We start from the raw sequence: 24,954 nt of genomic DNA, 5'->3' as shown, positions 1-24,954 counted from the left end.
CATCAAGACTGGAAGAAGATGCTGACATCTGACGCTGAAGCGCTGCCTTGATTCCTCAGAAAAAAGAGCAGCCTGGACCAGCTTTCGTGGCTATTTTTGTAGTATTCAAATACCTGCAGTGTCCCATTTTCTGCACGCACGTCACTCCTGTCCGGTCGGGCTGTGCGGGAAAACAGATGTAGCCTCCCTCGGCAAGGTGTCGCTCACTATTAATCAGGGAGAAATATGGTTCTTTCAAGGAGTATAAATGTTAATTACATACGGTGGTAATATCTTAATTCGTGACACTGATGCAGCGATGGTGTTGTTTAGCCAACATGGTGCCTCGGGGAGACTTTTCCGGATGGTTTATGAGGTTTCCTCGGCTTGGTTCGGGATTGCTTCATCACGACGGAGCTCTGGGCCTTTTCTCCATCGTGTGCGTGGGGAGTCTTTAAGGCAAAATATTTACTACTTGCTTCTTACGTAACGTCTTCTTTAGGTGTTAAGTTGTAAACAAAATAAACAAGAGCAGCTGCGTGTGGAAATGGACGATCGCCGAGGCGATCCGAAATCCATTTTTCCCGTCGGGTGAAGCAGTGTCGCCCTTGGGTGTCCTCTCCGTGGACACATGTGCATGTGAATGATTCTGCCAGGTTGAACACGCTGAACCTGGAGGCCAAAATAGCTGGAATTGCCAAAAGGGCCACAAATCAAAATCATTAACTTCGTCCCGTTTGGTGGCTCCGGGAAGTTGTTTTAAGTCAATGGTGCCATGGCAACAGGGACGTGATGGGGATTTGCAGTAGTTCAGCGTAATTAATATGCAAAACTCGGTGTCTTTAAGAGCATTTAATTAAGGAGTCATCAGCTTTCTGACCTGGCTGATTAGCAGGGCTGATTGATATTGCCACTGTTGTGTATCTGTGTTCTATTCACAGTTAAAATCAATTAAAAGTGTTCTACTTTTCCCTGCAACTGTCTCGTCACAAAGGTTTTTTTTCCCTCAAACGAACAAACTTCTTTAAATCATTTAAACGTTTCCTCCCACGGCAATGCCACTTCCCAGACAGTCATGTCTGCTTTAGTTGCTTTAGCATCAGAAAGCAAATCTGCACTGACTAAGTAATAAATAACCTCCCCGGTAAAACGCCACCTAAATAAGTTGTGTGTCTGAGAAATGACAGCACTTTAACTCTCGGTGAGCTTGCCTGTCGCAGTACCGAGCCGGCACTTTGAGGAGAGAAGAAAAAGGTTTACAGAAGTTTGACCACTGACTCTTGAATGGCGGGCTTTAGCTCACCAGGTGGGGGGGTGGGGGTGGACATGAACGACGGTGCCTCAATGGCATCTGACCCACCCGGGCGTGATGCGTCGTTGATTCTCAGCATGGCCGTGCCATCAACGATGGTCCAGCCTTGAACATGAGGTAACCCCTAATCCCTAATCCTCTGATGCTAACATTAGCACCTGGAAACCCCAGCTTGGATTTCCCCAATTCACCAAGCCCCACAAACCTTTCACTGCTAACATGAGGAAGGAGAAGCCATTTACCTGCTTTGGCTCCAGGTCCAAGGTTTCCTGCCACATTCGTCCGGCACCAGTTGACTTTGGACACCAGCAGGCTGCAGATATTAAGATGCTTAAACCCCACAATAAGGTGGCGATGAAGCAAATGACACCAAAATAATTATTATTTCAGATAAAACTTAGTGTGATCTCAGCACTAACACCTGACTGTCAGGATCTGCTCGCGTAGTGCCTCCCGGCAAGTGTTTACCAGTGTGTTTCCAGACACATCGCCGCAGTAAATGAGTCGTTATCTTAACAGGAAATGTTCCTAATACTTTCTCCTTTTTCGCCTTGAGTGGCTTGACTTGTGACAGTTGTTAGAAAAATGTTTTCCCTGCAGGCTCCAGATGAAATTACGATCTGCAGCCCTTGTTTATTATTCAACATCTTCGCCCTTTTATCATCCGCCGGCGATATCAGGAGGTTTACCCGAGTACGCGAGGATTTGATCCAGACAGGAAAGAAACACTCCTTCCAGGACTCTCTTTAAAGGCGCCAGCGTTTTTGATGCTTTTAAATGTCAGGTCAGTGCTTCCTGCCCGGCTGCTCCTTTGTTGTCAAGGCCCACTCGGCTTATTCTCCTCCAAACTGATTTATAGTAGCGATGCATAGGAAATCTGTGCAGCTAAAACAGGATTTATCGCCCTTTCGGTAAAATCTATGGACTAATTAAGCGGAGTCTTCAAGAACAGACCTTGGATTGAGGCCATAAAGAATGTTACAAGACGTATGTTAATTGAGATTCCAGAACTGCAAAGGGAAATGACTTTAATTGTATCTTTTATACTGTCTGACCGCAGCTCCAGCCTACACACATCTAAGGGAACCCAATGATTCTCTAGTTTTGCTCTTTTAAGGATCGTGGTTCGGGTTTCCAGGTTGTATTCCAGGCTGAGGTGTTTCCAGGTTGTATTCCAGGCTGAGGTGTGTGTGGTTTGCATGTTCTCTCCGTGCTTCTGCGTTTTTTTCCTCCCCCTCTCCAGTTCCTCCATGATAAAAATGATTCATGTTGAATGAGAGGATAGCAGATATGATGCTGTTTACACACAGAGCTGCTTTCAGGCTCCATTTGCTCCGTCTCAGTTACAGAGTTAGTCAGCCGCAGGATTTCAGGACACAAGAAAAGCATCTGTTTGTTATCCAGACGTCTCCTATGTGCGTTACGTCTCCTTGGCCAAAGTGCTCTGCAGCTCACACTGCAGGCTGCAGATATGCTGCAGAATTCATTGTCACCTCTTTTTTTTAATAAAAAGAAAGCTGTCAGCCCAATTTCTGTCAGTTGGTGTCTTTCCGGATCCCTCGGCAAATAGAAAGTGACAGGGTTGACAGCCAAGTGAGCGTGGACAGTTGAGCAGAGCCAAATGTCACACCATACTATGTCAAACGCCTTTCCTTGCTGTTATAATGAGATTTGTGCTTTTAAATGAGCTTCGGCCAGAGTGTTGAATTCAATAAAGCTCTCACCCTGTTGAGCTGTGCTTTCTGTTGCTTCTGTTGCATTCTAGAGTACACGCTCCCCATTATCACGGGCTGGGCTGATGTACGCGCACTTCGCATTTCAGTAATTGCAGCTACTTTGTGCCTCTTTGGGGAACATTTATCCAGCAATGTTTTAATTTGAAACCCTCTGTTTGTGTGGGGACATGCGTCTAAAGACAACACAGCATCGGCACGGACAAGGAGGACTGACACGTTGCTTTAGAGAGCGTCACCATGGCTGACATTAGCAGTGAGGTGTTAATTATCTTGAACTCTTCCAACAAATTCACCTTTGTTGCAGGTTGCTGCCAGATGTGCTTTTGTGTGGAATAACTGTGAATAATTCCTATTGTTATGTGATGCAGGGCTGGAGTTGACAATAATAATACATCTGCAATGCAAAGAGCATGGAAGTTGTCCATAAATGTGTTATAAATCAACGGAACTGTCCAAAAATGTAGACCAGGTTTGCGATAAACACCTGTATTTAGTCTTGTCTATATGGCTCCGTGTGTTTTTTTAGTAGATAAGCTATACTGAAGAGAAGTCAGATTATTTGATTTTTGATGAGAAAAGGAAACAGATACGTTTAGAAAAGTTGATATGATTCGACACCATCGCTGTTGGCTGAGCCGAACGCGTTTGGTTCTGCGTCTTCAGTTAAGCTAATTAGGATGTATGATGTGTGTCTGTTCCTCTCCTCTATCCCTCCTTTCCCCCGTCCTTTTTCCACCTGCTGTGTTGAATCTCTCCACGACACTGTTGGCATCCTCACACCTACAGCGGTGGGAGTTGGTTGGCAGATGATGGCGACATTTTAGTCTCGTGCTCTGACACCTCTCGCCTGAGAACATTATGGCGTCGTCTGCATACGGCAAAACACCCCAACCTCTTCAGCTGTGAATAAACTGATATTTAGAACTTTTCAGGCTTTACTGGCCGACATTTTTAGTGTTGGACCATGGCTGCTTCTAAAACATGAATTAAAGTTCATTTCCTGAGCTGTGTCCATGCATTCATCGCGCAAATCTAAGAAATTCACTAATGCTAAAAGTTTGATAAGATCGGCAGAACCACCCAACATAAGTTGAAAGGTGGCTTTTCAATAGTCTACGTACTTTTTGTGTTGTGAATGTGCTGTTGGAGGATTAGATCCACTCTAGCTGCCTCTGTTTAAGGGAGTGCCAGCTGTTTCATGCACTGTTAGTTCCAAATTCTACAGAAGGCTGTAACAAAACTTTGGCTAATTTGCATGACTTTTTTTTATGTTGCTCTTGGCTGGCGGAACTAAATGGACCCATGCTCACAATAGTGCAACTTTCCAAGGACCACACAAGATGCCATGTTCCATACTGGGATATCACAGTCTCTGAAGTAATAACTCTGGGTTGTTTGATGTGACTAAGTGGACGAAAAGTTTTATTTTAAACTTCATTTGGCTACATGTGAATGCAAGCTCTCCCAACTGAGACGTTCTGCTCAGCAGCGGAAATAAAAACATATTAATTAGCAGGCACTTCATTTGGGACCTTAAATTAGCTCATTTCTGAAGCAGGCGCGTCCTGTGTACACATGAGTGCATGTTCAGCACCGAACGGGTCGACTTGTGTTAAAAACTAAAGGCAGCAGGTTCCTTTCTTTGTCTGAATTGCCTTTAATTAAGTCAAACTACAGCAGACACATTTGCACAGAACTCTTTAATATATTCATTATAGTTTTATTTAAATTTCTTTTGCAGAATGCAACAAGAGACGCAGTCAGAGACACAGAACGCTCTCTTTTTACGGGCTTAGGGAAATACAAGAGTGCCTTTGATGTGATTATAAAGCACTGACCATTTAAAATGCAGACATACTGTATCACACTGTGCAGTCAACAAGGATTTCCATGACATTTGGCCATTTTTACTGTGAATTACCCTTTAATAATATAAGGCTGTTATATATGAGCTGCAGGGTTTAATAGAGGTATCTGTGTTTAATCTCTGCATCATTCTTGTTATCATTAACATCCGAGGAGGGAAATGATTAAACAGTAACTACATAGGTTTCATCCATCCCTCCATTTCCTGGTTTACTGCTCGTATTAACAGAGAGCAGTGTCGCGCATGTGCATTCACACCAAAACAGAAGAAGACTGATAGGAAATTGAAAGTACGCTGCTGGGAGAGAGATGGAAGTAATGTCCCCCCCCCCGAAATCTTCAATGAATGTCCTGTGATCTGTGTGTTGTTGAGAGAGTGACGCTCTGTGAAACACTTAATTGCTCCTATTGAGGCCTTTTGAACATTGGAAGAGCCAGACAGACTTAGAAAGTCATGACAGCCGTGTCTTTGAAAGAACATGTCATTTTTAATTTTTTTTTATCTCGCTGACAGTCGCGAGAGATGCATGGTGGGAGGTCAAACGCTGCCTACGAACATGTATGGCGTCTTGAGGAATCCCAAACAGGGAATGCTAACCTCGGATGCACCAGCAACGTCCAGCTTGCTCTGCTGCTGCCTCAGCACTGCTTTGTCTCTCTGCCAGAGATCTGAAGAGGACTTCTGGAGCCTAAATAACGAGAGTGTTGACAGAACAACGCTAAAAAATTGCTTAAGAAGGAAAATTAGCACAGCCAAACTGGCCAGAGAGACTCACAGAATTATTCTTGGCAACTGCAACTGCATTTTTTAACAAAGGTCAGAAAAGATTTCAAAATCAGAACTAACATTTGATTTCAATTTTAACAAAAAGTTTTACCCATGTCCTTTGGGCCTGACGTCTGTAGTTTCCGTGATTTTTCCACTGATTGGAGAAGAAGCTAACTGTCTAATGAAATCAAATGCTGTTTCTGATTTTGCAATTAGTTCTCAATTTTGTTGATTAATGTACTTGCAGTTGCCAAGATTAATGCTGTGAGTCTCTCTGGCCAGTTTGATCGATCGTGGTAATTTTCCCTCTTCGTTAATTGTTAGCGTTGATCCAAAAGGAGGGTTTGTGAAGGAAAAAGTCCAAGTAGTTCCTCCCACCTGTTTGGAAATGTCATCCTAAATTGTCCTATTGATCGACCTCGGTCCTCACCCTTGCTGCCAGGCCTGTCTTTATTTAGTGGTCTGAAGTTAGCTTTAGATTTCCCTGTGACCAGAGCTTATTTTCCATTTCTACCATAGAATAAAGCAGCGCTGAGGCAGCAGCCAGACAAGCTGGAACCTTCTATTGTATCCAAGGTCAGCGGCGTCTGTTTGGGACAGCTAAAGACAGACTGGCTGGCACCGTACACGGTACAAGTTCGACCCACCTGTCTTGGACTTTATAGAACTGACTCCTCAGAATTGGTGCTGGATTGCAGCCATGACCTGTTGCTGTGTTGGTGCCATGTCTCCTGATCCGTAACCATCAGCACAAGTCATCACAACACCCAGAACTCTCACGCCTGCGGCTAAAAAGCCACTGCTAGCATGGTAGACTTACAGGAAGATGAGCAACACGTGTTCCTGCCTCACTGACGTGGTCTCCATTAACCTGTGGACATATTCCACATCACTAGCGGCGTTTCGGCTTCCTATTTATTTCTGACTTTGCAAAGCAGCGCACCATCTTTGTGATTTCGACCTGCTCTCCTCGCAGCAGAGAATGCCTCACAATGAGTCTCTTCCCCGCACCGCAACATTTTGGCATTTTGAAACGGGCTCAGATGAGAAAGTAATAATTGAATGTTCGACTGTAGCCCAGAGGAGACGGAGAGACTTGGACATGAACTTCATCAGTGTTATCTGTGAGGTGCCATTCATCACTTTCTGTTAAGGGCCAGCGTGCAGAGGTCAGTACAAGCGCCTCAGGGCAAGGAGGTTGTGGGTTTGATTCTGGCTCAGACCGTGTCGAGTAGACTCCTGTCATGGTTCGGCTGTTTGTTTCCATGGAAACGACAATTTCATTCCCTGAAAATCGCATTCTTTGGATGGCTTCCAGAGTGGAACCTTGTGTTCTTTTTTAAAGAAGCCACTGTAAGATACTTCTTTTATTTTTTAATAAGATATTCTAAGATCGGAGCTCCTTGGTTACCAAAGGTTCGATTGTCACTCTTCATGTTGAGGTGCTTTGCAGCTTTAGGAGAGTAGCCATGGGACAAGAAGAGCTTGAGCTGACCCGTCAGGGCTCTTAAAATCAGGACTCCACCTGACTGAGGCTGTCCATGAGGAAGGCTGCAGGTTCTAGAGTCACTTTAGACCTTTTGGGGGTCGGGGGGGTGGATTGACTCCTTTATTTCTCTCCACTTAACTATTTTTGAAATGATAAAACTTCATTAAGGACTCTTTGAAAAGGGGATTGATGGAGGCGTAATCGGAAAAATTAGCATATAGTGACATTCCTGAAGACTGTGGAGGATCCACCGTCTGCACAGATCCACACAGATTACCCACCTCAGAACATTGTTTTGCCTCTGCTTTGAAAAACCGTCACTTACTTTGATGAAAAAGACCCATCACTCAGCCGATGCTGAGCCTTCAGTCGAGCGCTCCGATAACACTTCCACCTCTATAAGGATCAGCTCTGCTCTCAGTCGGTGCCGAGCTCTCACTTTTAAGTCGTCTCTGGAGAGAAGGAAAGGAGCTGCGGTTGTGTGGGATAGAACACAAGCGTCATTGAGGAGACAAGGTGGTTGGAGGACAAACAGCCACGAGTGAGATGAAATGTTGGACTGCAGGAGGAGGAGCTGTGGAGCTTTGTTTGCTCCTGCGGTGCTCTTATCTGATCTCGGCATCAACAATAATTCTAATTCCCAGGACTTCTTTAACAAAAGCTAATTGATTTCCAGGCTTCCCCTCTGATGTCTCAGAGAAATTATGCAAAAATAGTCCAAAAACCCAAAAGGTTTGGGCCAGATCCATCACATGTAATAACAATACTTGTCAGAATTTGGAATAACCTCGGTGCACTAAGAAACAAGCAGGAATGTTGCTCTTATGTGCACTTTAGCGTTTGGATGGATGGATGTGGGTGGAACTGGGTCTGGAAAAGTCCAATTCACATATTACAGCTGTCAAAATGGAAACACTGATTGACTGTATCTAAATATAGTGAACTGGTTCCTTGAAGGGTGGGGGGTTGAGAGGTGAGCCTACGCTTGACATCCTGTCAGAAAGAACAGTCTCCCTCAAACACACGTCACCCATATCAGCTGCAAGTCTGTTTCCATAACCAGCTACTCACCAGTCACGTGCACAAATGCAACATCTGCCCTCCTACTCGGCAATAAACCCGTCGTGTTTTAATTTGCTGCCTGTTAATGTGCTACTCTGGGTATCTACAGTAGTTTCATTTTACTCTGATGTTGGGATACGGCGCGGGTAGCGAGCTGGGTAATTCATTATAGTTATCAAAGTCCTCACAAAGATAAATTACAAGGATGTGTGTGTGTGTGTGTGTGGGGGGGGGGGGGGTAAAGCTGGTGGCTGTTAAGGGGCTGCAAGACTGGGACAAAGTGCAGCAAAGCGGCAGTGGTCCAAACCCCACTAACCCCCATCTAAGTCAAAGCCAAGAGATGCACGCACACACACAACACACACAGACGCACGCACACACACGTGCACCCACATAAAGTGTTGTCCTGCCATTCAGTCCACCACAACTCATTTGCATCTAGATATAATCTAATATAAATGCTTAAAATTGAACAATTCCCCCTGAAATTGAACGATACGTTCGTGGGGCCCGAGATGAAGAGCAAACACACAGACACACTCCATTAAGCAGCAGGTCTCCTGGGCTCGTTTTCCCTTCTTCTCTGTGAATTCAGTGCGCGCTCCAAGATCTGCTCGTCCACGTCCCAGCGCGCCAGTTCCGTTGGACGGTACTTAACGGTTTCCCGATTCTTCTCAGTGGTGTAATTGTGGGTGTAAAAGCATTACAAACTGTTGTTGGCTGTATCCTGCTGACAGAAGGACGAGTTCACAATTACTCCGCTGCATAGTTCCGTTTAAGTACGATCCTCCATCTGTCACAGCTGCTGCCTGTTTTAATAGAAATGTCTCATCGCTACAGAGGAGAAGTCCCCGGAGTGAACTCCAGACGTTTGACCACAGGCTCCGACTGCCGATAACAAAATGAGCTTTCTTACCTTTTATCCTCCTTAAGCTTTAGATTTTGTCTCTCCCGATTCCGCTATCTTCACACACACCCCCGGTGAGGAGCCCGGAAGAACAACAGCTTTCACGTGTTTATAATTATCCAGCCTGGTCTGGTCCCAAGGCAGCAAGAAGACAACAGGACCATAAAAGTTGCTTCGTTTTAAAGAAAGTTTCTCGTGTGGAAGAAGATAATGTATGAACCGTCACGTCCCGTCACGTTCAGAAGACTGATAGAGATGTTTCTACTGATATGAGACGGGGATGCTAATGTTGTTTGGAGGTTATCAAGCTGGTCTCACTTGTGGTTTGTTTAAAAGACTAAAGCTCCAGACGGAGGTCCTCTGAGCTGCAGGCCCCACAGGAAGTTGCTCATGTTATCCTCTCGTTATCTGTGATTTCACCTGTGCTGTAGTTCTGACCTTTCCACGTCCTGAATTGTCTTGTAATTCCGGCCTGCGTGCTCGCTGTCAAACCGTCAGAACACCATGTCCCCCTCACCACTGATTCAAGACTGTTTTTTAAAAAAAAATCACTGTATTTTCCAACCGTGTCTTGCTGCAGTGGTCGAGAACGTTGGCTGAAGGACGTGACATTTTCATCCCATTGGTCTTTTGGAGTGGAGGAGAAGGAATTTACAAGGACAGAAAAGTCTTTGACCAGAAAAACAGGCTATTATTCACTCACCCATCTCTTCCCCGTTTGCTTCTCCCTCCACCATCGCGCCTTTTCTCTCTCCACCTGCACAATATTCATCTTTCTCCCGTCTTGGAACTTAAACCGCACGTATCGCCGCACGTATATTTCAGGTAGGTTTGGGAGGGTTGAGTGATCTAGGTGCATGCCTGTAGTGAAAAGTCGACCTGCTGTAACTGCTGGTTTGGGCTGTGCTAAAATATGACAAATTGCTCCATAATTATAATGAGATCTGCCAGAAAACAGAATTTAATCATTTCTTATGGCTGCGGGTTCAGGAAGTTTGATTTAAGGAGTCTTCAGATGGGTGCAGCCATGTTTTCTGTTGACACCGGTTATTTTTCCCTGATTAAAAAGCACCCTTTAACCTTGACAGCAATGTCTGAGAATGATTTTGTAGGTGTGGATGAATAAGGTCTTAGTGATGCTAAAACTGCTCCTCATACTTAACAAGGCAGAGGTCCATTTTTTGGATTGTCTGTAAAGTAAAAAAAAAGGAACAGCTGATGAAGAGCAACGAGTTCTCTGAGAACGCTCTTTGAAATAAATCGACCTTTTCCCCGGAGAATGTCAGGTTGGCCGAGCTGCAGCGGTCAGTGAGGAAAAAAAAGGAAAAAGAAAAGGGAACAAAACGAATTCCGCACCGCTGGAACAAAATAACTGGGCATTTCTGAAGGGGTGAACCTAAAGCTGGAAGTTGAAAACCACTGTGAGTTCATCCAGATCCGGACGGCGGTGGTAGCAGCCAGATAAATGTTGTCAGTTTGGGGCATGTCAGTGAAATCTCTGCTGGTTTTTCAGCATCTTTGCAGAAACATGCTGCTCGCTCGCTTGACTGAGCTCCACAGCATCTTAGCGAGGTCGTAAATAATAGATGTTTAAAGCCTGACTCATGCTTTTGAAGCTTAAAGCCAATGACAGACCACCTAACGCGTGCAGCTGTGGGCTAACACAGCAGACGTGCGCCAGTGAGGCATTTAGAGACATTTGCATGATGCGATTGAAAGATATTATCTTATTGTGTCTGCTTCTTTTGTCTGTTCTTGTGTTTATGGCCTTGTATTTTATTTAATAGCTTACCTCTCGGTGCAGTTCCGGATGCTTTTAAGGCATCTTGCGGAAGGGAAAGTCGGGAGGAACTTTTTCTTTTAGATTTTCCACTGATGTAACGGATGGTGGGTCGTTGTTCAGTTGTAGACTTTTTAAAAAGGCAGCTTTTAAAGGTAAACAGGAAACTCTGCTCCTCGGTGTGGATGGTAACGAGTGACGAGCAAACCCGTCAGTACTACGTTAGCCTCATGCTGTAACACATATTCATTGTGTTAATCCCACTAAAAGTGGGCGACTAAAGCAAGTCGTGCAGCTCAGTGGGACCCGAGATGACCCCTGTTCTTTTCACCGGGTTATTTCCTCCGTGAGGGAACAATGGGTTTTTCCTCCCGTCTCTCCTAGAAGAGCCTCTTTTCCACCAACATTTCCAAAAGCTTTCATTACCAGGAAATTATTAATCTGGGCTGAACAGTCTCAGAATCCTTCCTCTTTTTTTAAGATTCTTCACATGTTTCCGAGTTTGTTTTTTGTCTGTCCTACATTTAACTCTGCTGGGATGTCCGCCAGTCTCTTACAGAGGGAATTTCATTTTGCCACAAAGACGCTCAAAAGAGCCTCGACTTTGCTGTCCGTCAGCTTCTTCCAGCTGCTCCTCCGTTATTCCAGAAGTTTGCAGCCACAGAACCAGTGTGTTCCACCGATCAACGTTCTTCAGCTCCACCCTTCAACAAGTCCAGGGAACCGTTTCACTGAACCAGGGGTTGGGGCCTTTGCTCAGGGGCACCTCGGCCCACGGCCCTCCTGGGATTTGAACCAACAACTGGGAGTTACGAGATGAATTTCCTTTGAGCCTCCAGCAGCCTCAAAGCCTTCCAAATGATGCAATCAGACCTCCGACTTATCTACCGAGTCAAACTGCCTCCATATTACAGATTCTGTCATTTTTAGTTTCATGTATGATGAAAAATATAGTGAGACGAGTCAGAGTGAAGCTGCAGTGATGTGAACTGGGTTGATCCCAATAAGCAGGCACCCATTTCCAGGGGAGGGAAAGCTTGAGCAGCCCAGGGAGGCTGGAGGATACGTAGGCAGGCTGCTGCTGATTCATGCAACCCTCACCTACACTAACAAGAGAGGTAACAGACGGGATGACAGCAGAGGCGAGCATTCATGTCTCCTCAAGACAGACAGAGAAGAGGCAAGCCTCACGTCTGTCGAGCAAAGACAAACAGCAACACAGACCCACAGTTGTGCTGAAAGGAGCAACAATGTCTTCTTCTGTGGTTTACTCGGGGCTTGCTGTGCTTGCTCGGGCCGCCTCAGCTCGCTGAAGAAGAGCGTGTAAAGAGCTGACTCCCTTTGCCTTCAGAAGCATTGTTGTGCCCTCTGAGCGGCGGTGGATGAAGCGCTGCTAGAAACATCAACGTATAGAGCTGCATACGCTCATTTCTACCCAGCCACCGATTCGGGATATTTAAATAAGATACGCGGAACTGCAGAGATACTTCAAATAAGCGTTAGATGTTTAGAATGAATGTGTGTGTGTCTGTGCAGCCGCGCGCTGCCAAGAGCGCGAGTCTCCCGTCTCCTCGATGTCTCCGCGACAGCTTCTATCTGGAGGATTGCGCCTTTTCAAGTCTACCCTTACGCGCCCTTTCACTCTAAAAGTCCAGGGGGAGAAGAGCCTTTTTCTCTGTTTGTTTTACTGGGTTTAATGGATTGGAATAATGGGGGGCTGTATCTGTCTCGTTTCAAGATTTCGTACCCGACGCAGAGAAGAAAACTGCTCTGCTTGACTTTTTGATGTGTGTTTCTCTGACTTTTCCCATTCTGACATGCAGATGGTGGCTTTAGCTAGCAGGCCGGCTCCCCGATCAGCCCGTTAGCGGATGTTTAGCGGATGTTTAAGAAGGTGTCGCTCATCTGTGTTCGTTCCAACGCCTCCTCTCTCCTGTGTGTCGCAGCTGCGGGGCGGCCCTCGTGGCCGGGATGCCACTGCGTGCCGTGCCAGTCCACGGCGGACGGTGACGGGCAGGAGGACGGGACGGAGTGCAGGCGGCTGAGAGGGGGCAGCTCGCACCAGGCGGGAGACATGAACCTCTGCTGGAACGAGATCAAGCGCAAGTCCCACAACATCCGGTGAGAGGACGCTGGGGAAGATTGAATGTTCGGAGGGAGCAAGGAAGGCGTTTGCAAGGCCGCAGAACGGGCGTTCGCTGTCAACACATGACATAATGCTTCTTTTTGTGTCTTTGCGAGGACAGAGATAATATACTGCTCGTTTCCGCTCGCCGTCTGTTGTCTCACCACACGCTGCCGTTCCCTGCTGCATATTTAAGCTCTCCCTCCAGTCAACAGATTCATTATTGATGTTACACGGTTAATATTGTCTTTGCACGAGTTCTGCTTTCCAGAGGACGATGACATGCTGGCGCTGTTGTTCTTTGATGCTTAATTGGAAAATGTCCAGGCGCGCCTCATCATTGCAGTCTGTCGAATTCAGCTGGCGTCCCGTTTAAACCATTGGCCTCTTAATTGCTTACTTGACCCCGCTGTAACCAGGAAGTTAAAAAAAGGGGGGAGGGGGGGCCACGGAAGGATAGTTGTGAAATTGGTTAAGACATTTTCCCCCGTGGTGCCGTGTAAATGAGATCACTGAGGATGGCCTGCAGTGCCTCTTTAGAGCCGAGCTGCTCTCTGACTTCAGCGGGAATGAGGGAGGAAGAAGGGAACGTCAATGGAGGGAAGGGGGTGTGGAGGGAGGGAGGGAGGGGGGGCAGCTGGTATTAAATCATCACAGAAGAGAGATGGGATTCTGGGAATATGGGGGAATGATGAATATAAGAATGAGAAAATGAGAAAAGGCTTTAGAGGAAAGTTTTCTAATGTTGAGGGACAGAGACGTCCGACAGAGCTTAATTCCAGCGGCTGAAGAGGCGACGCGTGACTGACGTTATAAGAGCCTGTCTGGGACTGATTGACAGGTGGTTGAGTCTCTGTTCCAATAAAAGTCACGACCGCTTCCCTTTATCCTTTAAACCCTCATAAAGTGCTGCACGTCGACTGAAACTCTTTCATGCGTTACTTCTCATCGAGGCTAAAATATTAAGCTGGCTCTTTTTGTCTGCGGCTAACGCAGTGCTAATGCCATTATCCTAACTCACGGTTGCATCCTGCTCAAGATGACACTGTTTATTATGCTTGAAACATTTAATTTAATGAATTATAATGCCGTTATTTGCAAGTCCATCCACAGGCAGAGGAATATAATTGGCTATCTGACCTAGTGGCTGTGATAGACCAATAATTAGAGCATGTGAATTACATTATTACTCTGTTTTATTTCCTTTTTTTGGGGGGCAAAAAAAACATTTTAACTATGGCCTGAACATTAATGTGGATAAGGCTATTTGTTCTTGGGTTTTCCATGAACGCTGCCCCGAACTATCGCATGCAGAGAGATTATTAAAAAGATTCCATCTGTTTCTCCCTGTTATCTGCCTCGCTGTAGACAAAATGCAATTAAAGTTCATATAGCAGGTGGCAGCGTTACAGAGACTTTCTCATTATGACAGTATATATCAGCTGATTGGCCCCCAAAAAGAAAAATATACGTTACAGAGTATTTGTGTCTCTCTTTGTCTCCCAGCTCGTGATGTAATGTTGGGCAGGGTCGTGATAATCTGCCGTGTGTATGTGTGTGTATGAGGGTGAGGGAGACAGAGAGAGAGTGTCCAATAGTATTTGTCCATATTACCTGTATTCATGCGCATCCCTGGCGACCGTGTTGGGAGCTGTTTGCTGTTAGCTTCTCACTAGGTAGCCACCTGTGAATGTTGGCAACTGAGGCAATCGATGTTGGGTTTTTCAACTGGCTTATATTTCCCCCCTCGTTTCTGATTCCAGTTCAGACACCTGCGTCCTTTTAAAATGCCTTTTGAAATGCACAGAGACTGTGGTTAGCCTTTTGACATCAAGCGATGCATTCTAATTTTTTTTAAATTTTGCCCCATCTTACATTTGCTTCATTTTCAGTGTGTTTGCTGTGATCATAACTGAGTGAAAAGGATTCAGAACTCCCCCACTGGTGTTCCAGTATGTGTCGCTCTTCACAGGTCACAAGCTAAGCTAATCAGCTATACTTTAAGTGGTGTGATTAGCTTGTATTTCATGGTGGTTGATCTCGGGCCGTCTCCACTCTCCCCCAGTGTGGCGTTAACACACAGCATGCTGCCGCCTATTTGTCCCAAGCTGACTACAGCATCAATCATACCGGTAACAATATTTGGCATTGTTGAGGTGCCCGCTGCTCTGCCCTGCAGGGAATGCCCACCGGGGTGAGCGTGGGCGTCTCTGTGGTATGTTATGAATTTGTTTGCCGCATGGCTGAGATAACTGAATAGCACTCGTGCCCACGCTCAGCGTCTGTTGGAGGGCAAGGAGAGACCTCTGAGGCGTTCATGTGTCTGTGTTTTCCCCGTCCCACAACGTTCCTGTTAAACTGGGCAATTATCTGCTGATATTTTCATCGTGCATTTAAGCCCCTTTTCTTCGCCTGTGTTTGTCCTGCGCACCATTGGTGCCTTTATTCATCTTCACACCTTTGTTCCCTCCTTCCACCGACAGCAAAGGTTCCCTCTTGGATGTCCTCTGTTGCATTTGCTGTTTAAAATAGGAATAGGTTATTTGTCCGTGGTCAGGGGTGAACCGCGATGTGCTGCTAGAGGCGCTGACAAGGTGGCGCGTCGCTATTCTGGCGTTAATTGTGATGCAGAAGGTGATTTTAGGGGTTTATTTGAGGTCACAAGTGTTTTGTAGGATGGTAGTGAATGTGTGTTTAAACATTGCGCTGACAGGTGAGAGTTAAGGTACCACATATTCCAAATGAGGCCCAGTTAAACTAAAAGCCACATTTTGATTTTATATTTAGTAATTTCCCCGTGCCGTGGTTATTTAAAAACAATTCAGAGGCTGTTAGTGAAGCATTACATCATTAAAATGAACACATTTAAATGACTATTAACATAACAAAAGTAAAAGAAAAAGAGAAAGCTCAAGATTGGATGTGTAAAGAGCTTGAAATGAAGCCAAAGTGCTGACGAGAGCTGTGAACTGCTCCCTCTCATCCATCATCCTGCGTCAGTTTTGAACTACAGCGTCTGTTTGACTAGCAGAAAGAGATAATCGGGCTCCGTGCAGACGCTGCTGCCTGAATGGTTTCAATGGAGCAAATCAAATTCCCAAAGAGTGAAAACTGCAGCTGCAGGAGCAATAACAGCCCCGGCGGTACATGCCCCCGAACATTAGCGGTGCTCCAATCCTTTGCGGGGGGTCAAAGGAGGATAAGTCAGACCTCATCTAACCTTTACTGTCTTGTTGCATTGCTGCATCACCAGTTGTCTTCAAGACAGACCTGAGGACACGAGACAAAGAAAAGGACTAGACTGTCTTTCTGAAGTCCAAAGCTGCCTGTGTGCCTCCAGATTTGTGGCGCAGATTCACCGTTGGCATATTTCATCACACGCAAACACTTCTGATCTGTGGAAACCTGCTCAAACAGCCGGGAGTTTAGAAGGTCAGACAATGACGTTATCAAACGCCTGGATGCCACTGGGCCCCCGTCATAGCTGACGCCAAGCCCGACCCACCAGGATCACTCCTGGACTCAGCTCTAGTCTGGGAGGAGAGCTTCCCAGTCTCCATCTGCCAGGGTCTCTGGAGCCCTCCCGGACACGAGGGGACCTTGAGGGCCGCCGACTCACTGTTGGATGAGCCTGCTTGAGCCGTATTGAACTTGGACTTGACTCCACCTCTTTTTTTTAAACCAATCCTGCCTGCTAATATCTCTGAACTCCTGGCCTTGCGCTTTCTAAGCTGCAATAAAACTCCAGCATGAATTAGACTTTGTTTCTTTTATTCGAAGCACATCTGAATCTCCAAACAGATGTTTTTTAGGGGTACACGCATACGTTAACATCCCTCGCAGCCTCTGGTGCTGCTGTGCACGATGACATTAACATACAGGAGCCAGATGGTCCCGTGCACTCGGAATAATTACCTGCTATTGTCCTGAATACTGCAGTACCCTGTTTATCTGCTGCACTGACTGTTTCTTTGGATCTTTGCCTTCGTAATGGACCGTACTTTTTAATTCCTCTTTATTTTATTTATGATCAAATTGGCAAAGTTTGACATTGGAAAAATCTGAAATATTAACAATTTTATCACACTAAATTGTTGTTACAGCGGACAAAAAAACCTGCAAGCATATTTTAAGAAATTGAATCTAATTTTTGCTAAATTTCAGACAAATTGGAGCCCTGCAGCTACAAATAAAACACTTGTTTTCCAAAAACAAATTAGCAACATAACTGTTAAAAATGAATGAAAGTGCCAGCAAATGTTAATGTTCCCATGTAATGATCTCTTTGAGTCTTTGGGTTTGAAATTAGCACTACAAATGGTGTAAAAAAGAATCTGTAGCAGGCATCTAAAAGTCATAAAAGTGTCGTAAAACACAAATTATTTTAGGTTTTGTGAAACAGCCGTGTCTGCTCTTGTTATTCATCATCACGGGACGCATCCGTGTTACATTTTAGACCCCTACAGTGCTGAAAATCAGAAGGGAAAGCCCGAAGATCTGAAATGCTGGCATTTAAATGTGCAGTGTATATCTACAGAACTTCAGATAGAAGCTCGAAGTTAGATAAAATCTGCTGCTGTTTAAATCCATCCTGCAGTTTTTGCATAATCCTAAAAACAACATGATCTATCTTCTCTGGCAGATGTAACAAATTTAAAATTGAAGATAAAAAAGCAACACAAAATGAATATTATTGGAAGAAAACCTTCCAAAAAACGGCTGCATGCCCTGTTTGACCAAACGCAACGTGAGAGGAACTGATGTGGAACTTCAGCTAACGTCCTAAACTGAACCTAAACATTAAAAAAGATGCAATAAATTAAGCAGAGAGGCGAAGACAAGCACAAGCGCCGTTTCTCTGGGCCAATAAAGCAACAGAATCCTTCTCTAATCTCCCCCACTAGTTAATATTTCAAGCAGTTCCATGCTTTTCTGCGTATTTTGGGCAGATATTTGTACTGGCTTGCGATTCTCTGGCTGGTCGCTGACATGAAATACAGCAGTGGTTCGCACGCAGACTGAAGATTTCTCCAGCTGTGAGAACAGAATTTTACACTCAAAGCACCACTCACGGATTAAAAGAGTAATATGTGTTCATATTTACAGACAGGAACGTCGCGTGTGATTGGAAGGAGGAAATGGAATTGCTTTTCAAGGACATGGATGTTGATTGACCTGCCTATAGTGCGTCATCAGTAACAGGTTGAACACTCGAGGGTGATTTGTTTCATCCTAAGGTTGAGCGTGTCCTTTAGTGAGCATCTCTCAGCCTCGCTTTTCTGATTACCAACAATTGTCATTGTCTTTGTGACCCGGAAGGCCACCAAAAACATCCTTACAAGTAAACACAAACCTTAAGAAACAGATTACTTTTGATGATTCAGTGGGAGTTTGAATGTGAAAACCCCCTTTTTTCCTGTCAGGTCTGGTAAAAGTAAAGAGAAAAACTTTAAAAGTGTAACCAAAGAAACAGTTTTGACATCAGAACCTCTGCAGTGGACCCCCGATAGGGCCCTGTGGTACCCGCACCTGTGATTAGTGGTTTTTTTCAAAGGCTCCACAGCTGTTTAGTCCCTTCAGTTCCTTCGGAAATGCTCTAAAGTTCACACTGAGGGCTGTGTTTAAGAGTTTCTTAAGAGTTTCTTAGCAGTTTCTGGATCCCTCAGATCGTTTCTGTGCTTGGTGCAGCTGATAATCTGCCCCGTCTCAAACAGACTACCATCTTTTTCACAATGCGTCCTTCTACGTGGTTGTTTAAGAAAGCTCAGAGGCTCCTCAGTGCCTCAGTTGGGGCTAAATAACTTGCTGCCAGCTGAGTGATCATTGCCCCTGCAGTAATTACCCACCAGGAGGCTCAAACCTTTTGCTTTATTTAAATCCAGGTGGCAAACGTTTGTGACCACAAAAGCAGCTTAAGAGGTGCCATGTTTCTACTGTAATGTGTTGTTTGTAGCATCAGCCAGCCCTGGCGCCCCCTCAGCCTGGCCTCCCCATGGTTGAACTAATGTTTTTGGCAGAATGAGGCCTATGACAGCTCAGTCTCTCACCTTCCACGTGTAATGGAAACAGCTGTGGTTGCAGAGCGCCACAGAGACGGCTCTGCAGGCTCCGCTTTGTTTTCCACTTCCACCTTCCCTTTGGCTCTAATCTGCCGGACACTTGTGTGCGCGCTGCCAGCCGCGTCACCATCGGTCAAACCTTCTGGACAGAACGTCTCTTCCTCAGGTGAGCTGGAAAACGCTGCCGCGCTGATTCAATTACCAAAATAAAAGCTCAGTCAGAGGAGCAACAGCAAAGCTGCTTTATGCAGACGCAGGGCTGAAAATGATCGGGAAGGTCTGAAATGTGCCTCTTTTCGCCTCAAAGCTTTTCCCACATGCTGGCCAGCAGTCGACACCTCTGAAGGGACGTCTAATCCCCGATGTGACACAAGTCATCTGTCCCCACTTCAGTTCGCAGCAGCTATTCTCGGCTTTATTTACAGCCACTTACGCATCATAGCTGATGGAAGAGGTCAAAAGACAGAAAGCTTAACGTGTTATTTGTGATTTAATATACTAATACCCAGAGAGCTGCAGAGGTGCCGCTCTAGTCTCTTTGATCTTAACATAATAATAAAATATGAACGTTGGAATGTGCTGCTTCCTTCTGCCTGACTCTGGGCCCCGGCTGGCAGATGCTCCTGCTGTGGAGTAATGCTGCCTGAGCTCTGACTTCTGCTGTGTGATTGAAGCATTGGGACGCCCTCAACCCCACCCCACCGTCCTGAATTTAATGCAAGCTGCGCCGCCGCTTCCCTCAGACATCCCTCATGCTGCTGGCAGGTGGTGAGCGCGGAAATTCACTCATTTGTCATTTGTTGCTGATTCATTGCTTTGTGTGTGCTGCAACATTAACCTGTGGCTGCGTCTCCAAGATAGCTGCTCGATTGGAATTTGCATTGTAGATGATGGATGGATGGATGGATGGGTGGATGGGTGGGTGGATGGATGGATGGATGGATGGATGCATGGGTGGATGGGTGGGTGGATGGATGGATGGATGGATGGATGGATGGATGGATGGATGGATGGATGGATGGATGGATGGATGAGGGATGGATGGATGGATGGATGGATGGATGGATGGATGATAGATGGATGGAGAGATGGATGGATGGATGGATGATAGATGGATGGAGAGATGGATGGATGGGTGGATGGATCGATGATTGATGGATGGATGGATGGATGGATGGATGGATGGATGGATGGATGGATGGATGGATGGATGAGGGATGGATGGATGGATGAGGGATGGATAGATGGATGGGTGGATGAATGGATGGATGGATGGAGGATGGATGGATGGATGATGGATGGATGGATGAGGGATGGATAGATGGATGGATGGATGAGGGATAGATAGATAGATAGATAGATAGATAGATAGATAGATAGATAGATAGATAGATAGATAGAAGATAGATAGATAGATAGATAGATAGATAGATAGATAGATAGAATCACTTGAGGAGCTCATGAAAAAGGGAAATATTCATTCAAAAACAAACTGCAAGGACACCAGCTGTTTTCTTTTTAAAAGCATGAATGTGAGAGCAGGAGGCGGGAGCACTGAGCGGTGCAGCTGTGTGGAGGCACCATGAAGTCGAGTCCTGAGCAGCGTTGGGGCAGAAGACACATTTGTGTTTCGTGACTCATGAGTCGACGCTAATAAATAGCCACAAACCTGCCAGGAAAGGCATTTTTTTCAGGGTGCTAAAGCCATGTTGGCGTTCTGGACAGTAGGAGGAGTGACCAAACACATGGTGGGGTATTTAGTTGACTTGTTGTTGTTTACTGATCTTTCTCTCTCTCTTTGTCAGAGTGCGGCTAGAGGCCTTCTCAGACAACAGCGGGAAGCTGCAGCTCTCTCTGCAGGAGATCATAGAATGGCTTACAGCCAAGGACGAAGAGCTGTCAGAGCAGCTGCCCATAGGAGGCGACGTGGGGGCCGTGCAGCGCCAGAGAGAGTTCCATCAGGTAACGCTGGCAATAACGCAGCACCTCTGCGGAGCGAACGCTCCTTAGCTCTGCCTGCCATCATTAGCATGCACGCTGTGGAGCTACATCGCACAAGGTCGAACTCATGAATGCTTCCTTTAGATATGGATGAGTTTTTAACCTGACAGCAGGTGAGCACAGGTAGTGCTGATGGGTTGGTGTGTGGACTCCTGCTCGGCCGGGGTGGAACAGGGAGCTGCCACTGTCCCAACGGGAGTTATCTGCACTTTACTGTGCAACAGTGCTTAGCTTTGGTGCTTCGTTTACCTTTGACCCCCCCCCACCACCACCCTAATGATCCGTGACGACCGCGTCCTGCTGCATCTTGGGCTTTGACAGTGAAAGCTGGTCCTCATCTTCCACGGTTCATGGATTTGGACTGAAAACTCTTCAAGGGGAGGACGAGGACGAGGGAAGGCAATAGAGTGGGGATCATAATTCAGGGATCCGGTTGTCAACCGAGACCTGGGATATTAATTTAAACACACAATTGCGCGGCAGGTCACAGCCTCATAAAGAAGTAATGTAAAAAGTTCGGCACAAAGCCAAAAGAAATACGCTTTCAAAAAATACCGATAAACAAATGGAGGGTTTTTGACGTGGCTGCAAAGGAGAAATGATTAATACGCAGTTATGCACACACGAATAATAACCACAATCCCATTATCTATTTATATTAGGTAACAGATGCTGCAGGAAACAAAAGTCCTAATTAACCCACATTGTGATGCACTAGATTTATCAAATTTTGGTTATCTGAGCAGTAAGAATGCGTCACCTTTGATGCTGCTGTAAATTCCTCCCCTCTCAGGTGTGGTGAGGCTGAAAAAGAGGACCTGGAACTGTGGCTCCAGGCTCCTCGTCCCTCACCCATTCATCTCCGTTTGTGCTGGACCCCTCTGGTCTTTGTTTTATGGCGGTTCGGGTTGGGCTACACCTCATATAGCAGGACACGGGCCTGTGATGGCTCGTCAGGACGAACGCGAGCTCACCTGGCCGAGACCAGCCGCTGCCATTTCCCACCAGCGTTTTAGGGATGTAACCTCGCCCCATCTTGGTGGGACGTTCGCCTCTCAGGCCTGTCTCAACCTACTGGCTTGGGGGAAGGTGCTTGAACAGGCTCTAACCTGTGCAACGCAACACCGTTAGCAGTTAGCAGTTAGCAGTTAGCTTTTAGAGTTTCTGTGCGCCCCAGCTGTGACTGAATGATGCCTGTTATTCTCTCCTTACACTATTTTGGATTGTTTTTTCCTCCACTATAATGAAATATGGACAATTCTTGACTTTAGGTAGGGTTTTTTGCCCGGAGATAAAACGTGCAGAGGTTATTCACTGTTAAAAGAAGATATGAGAAGAGAAAACCAAATGATGCCCAGCAAGAAACCCAGCAGTTATAAAGAGGAAAGCGTGCTTTTTTCCAGAGTGCTGCATTTGATTTCGGTGTTTTTAGTGTCGTTCTGGGTGATTTGGTGATGGAAACCAAACTGTTTCATCATAATCAGCAGGAAATTTTGGTCCTGCAGGTATCTCATCAATTCTAATGAATTACCCATTAGAAGTAGAGCGAAGAGGAGCGCAGATGGGGGCTGACTGGAGGGTGAGCCCCCCCCAAGCTTCCCTCCGCTCGTCTCCATTATATGGGATGTCTCAGGTTCCAGAGCATCTGGAGACTTTGAACATTCCCGGACAAAGCGGGGAGGAAAATGCATCTCAGAAATGTGAATTATTGAACCGAAAAGGGTTCATTCCGATATCATTTCCAAAATAACGAGGATAAATTCCCTTCTGCGCGTGCGTTGGTTTCGGAGCACATCCGTGTGTTTGCCGGAGCGTTGGTGCGTGCGTGGCGTGATTAGGAGAGCGTTTCCCTCATTTAAGGGAGTTTTTAGCTGCAGAGCAGCCTGATGAAAGGCGTCCCCTGTGTTGTCAGCAGCACATTAATGGAAACATCCCAGGAGGAGAGTTCAAGGAAAGCCATCAACACTCGCCGAGTGAGTCAATGAAGTCGGCCCCTCCCTCCGACGTTCTCAAACCCATGTATAATGTATCTAAATCTGATCTGGAGGCTTCACTCTTAGAGCTCCTTCAAGCAAAGATGCAGCCTCTGAGTATGAAATTTAGCCAGAATTAAAGTTTTAACGTGACAGTTGGCTCGGAGAATCCGCGGCTCAGCTCCTCTTTGGGCAGCAAAGCAGCTAAAGCCAGGATGAAAAGAAAGGATAGGATGAGACGAGAGTAATGGAAAAGGAAAGGAAGGAACCGGGGAGGGAGGAACAAGCTGCGGAGGTGAAGCATTTGCTGGTGATTAGCCTGAGAGGGGAGGGGGAGGAAAAACATAACGCAGGTTTTCTCCACCACTGCTGGGAATCTTATCTCGCTCCGCAGCTCCTTGTCACGACAACATTCTGCATGTTTGCTCAGTTGCTCCGTTGCTTCCCGGCCTTCCCCCCGTGCTCCCCGGCACGGCTGGCTAACGTGCCGTCAGACCTGCTGGGCTCAGGTCCAGCGAGCAGGTTTTAAAGCTGCGTAGCGCTGCAGCACCCCTCCCCGCTAATTCCAGCTGCTAATGTAGCTTTTCAGCCCACAGTGTAATCTCCTCGTACTGGAAGAGGATCAAGTGACTTTCGAAGACAGCAGACATATGTGGCGCCCATTTCCACATCTGGAGAAGGCCTTGATGAAGAGCACAGATGTTTAGGCTAAATGACTGTCAAACACTGTGCTACATAAAGGATGAGCACTTCTTTCTTTAATAACTGAATGTTTCATTTATGACAGTTTTGTTGATTTGGGGTTGAAATCGTAATTCATCTCTTTCCCAAACTTTCTTCTACTTCTTTTGCTTCAAACATTCGATAGTTTGAAAGACGTCACGATCCCAGGGTAACTCACCTTCATCAGTAAGATGAAGAACCTCCTGCTGGGTCCAGATCTGGGTCTTTATCCTGGAGCTGTAGCCCCGTCGGCTCCTGCTTGGTCTGGTTTTCCTTTTCCGTACGCTAATTGAAGGTCCTGCCGATTTTCCCATCTTTCTCCAGCAGGAGTTCTTTAATGTGTCTGACCTCATCTTTAAAGCTGGCCACGGTGCTCTGTAGCTCCTGGGGGGGGGGGGGGGGGGGGGGGGTGACGGGCGTCTGGCTGGATGTGTCAATCTCATTTGTTGGTGTTGGAGACTCTGACGTGAAACAATCCGTTCGTCTCTTCCCTTCAGTACCTCCTGAACCACATCTAGCAGCCTCTCCCGGTCCGATCGGGACTGCTCCAGGTTCTTGATGCTTCTCCAAATCAGAGTTACAGTTGGAGGGATTCGATCCTTCCGTCCCTTTTCTTGATCAGCTGGAGCTGTCAGGTGTGGTTCCTGGTTCCTGGCCAGCTCATTTCTTCTGCAGTTCTGATTCTTCCTTTTTACCTTCCTCCATCTTTGACTCCACACAAACGTGTGAGTGTGTGTGTGTGTGTGTGTGTGTTTTGGGCTGTCTCAGACTAAACACTACATCAAACAGCCCACAGTGTGTACCCAGCTTTATGTACCAGAACCAAACACTGACTCCAGTTCATTCTTTTGTGACCGTACTTACAAGGTTTCAGCATCAGCCGTCACTCCTGAACCCAGAATATCCTGTTGATTGTTCTTCTTCATCACTCTTCGGCGGCTGCGTGACTGCCACTCACTAACATGCACACTTGAAGCTCTGCTGCGTTTACGTTTCTGCTGGATTTATCCCGTTAAAGGCAGAGATGTGTGCTCACGTTTAGAGACAGTCAGAAATACTCTGTGAAACTGAACAATTAATCACCTTGAGAGATCAATTGAACTCCAGCCACAGGTTAAATAATAAAAAAAATAATAAAAGGAGTCATCACGTTGTTTCTATTGAGACTTTGTA

At 46.1% G+C, this 24,954-nt stretch overlaps 1 protein-coding gene across 7 annotated transcripts in view; it reads left to right on the top strand.

The window, feature by feature from the left end:
- The window catches only part of drp2 (dystrophin related protein 2), a 102,248-nt gene that overhangs the window by 47,245 nt on the left and 30,049 nt on the right, over positions 1–24,954 (top strand). For 4 of the 7 annotated variants that reach the window (XM_057042434.1, XM_057042431.1, XM_057042433.1 and 1 more), the window contains exons 3-4: positions 12,847–13,021; positions 20,890–21,046. In XM_057042434.1, the coding sequence (XP_056898414.1) occupies positions 12,975–13,021; positions 20,890–21,046 (204 nt within the window). In that variant the 5' untranslated portion in view covers positions 12,847–12,974. Of the gene's footprint in view, positions 1–9,779; positions 9,946–12,846; positions 13,022–20,889; positions 21,047–24,954 lie in introns of those variants that run through there. The other 3 variants (XM_057042435.1, XM_057042436.1, XM_057042437.1) reach the window with 3 other exon arrangements.

The sequence above is a fragment of the Takifugu flavidus genome, chromosome 9 (assembly GCF_003711565.1).
Source record: "Takifugu flavidus isolate HTHZ2018 chromosome 9, ASM371156v2, whole genome shotgun sequence".
NCBI classification, from domain to species: domain Eukaryota; kingdom Metazoa; phylum Chordata; class Actinopteri; order Tetraodontiformes; family Tetraodontidae; genus Takifugu; species Takifugu flavidus.
This window is presented reverse-complemented; position numbering and strand designations above follow the sequence as displayed.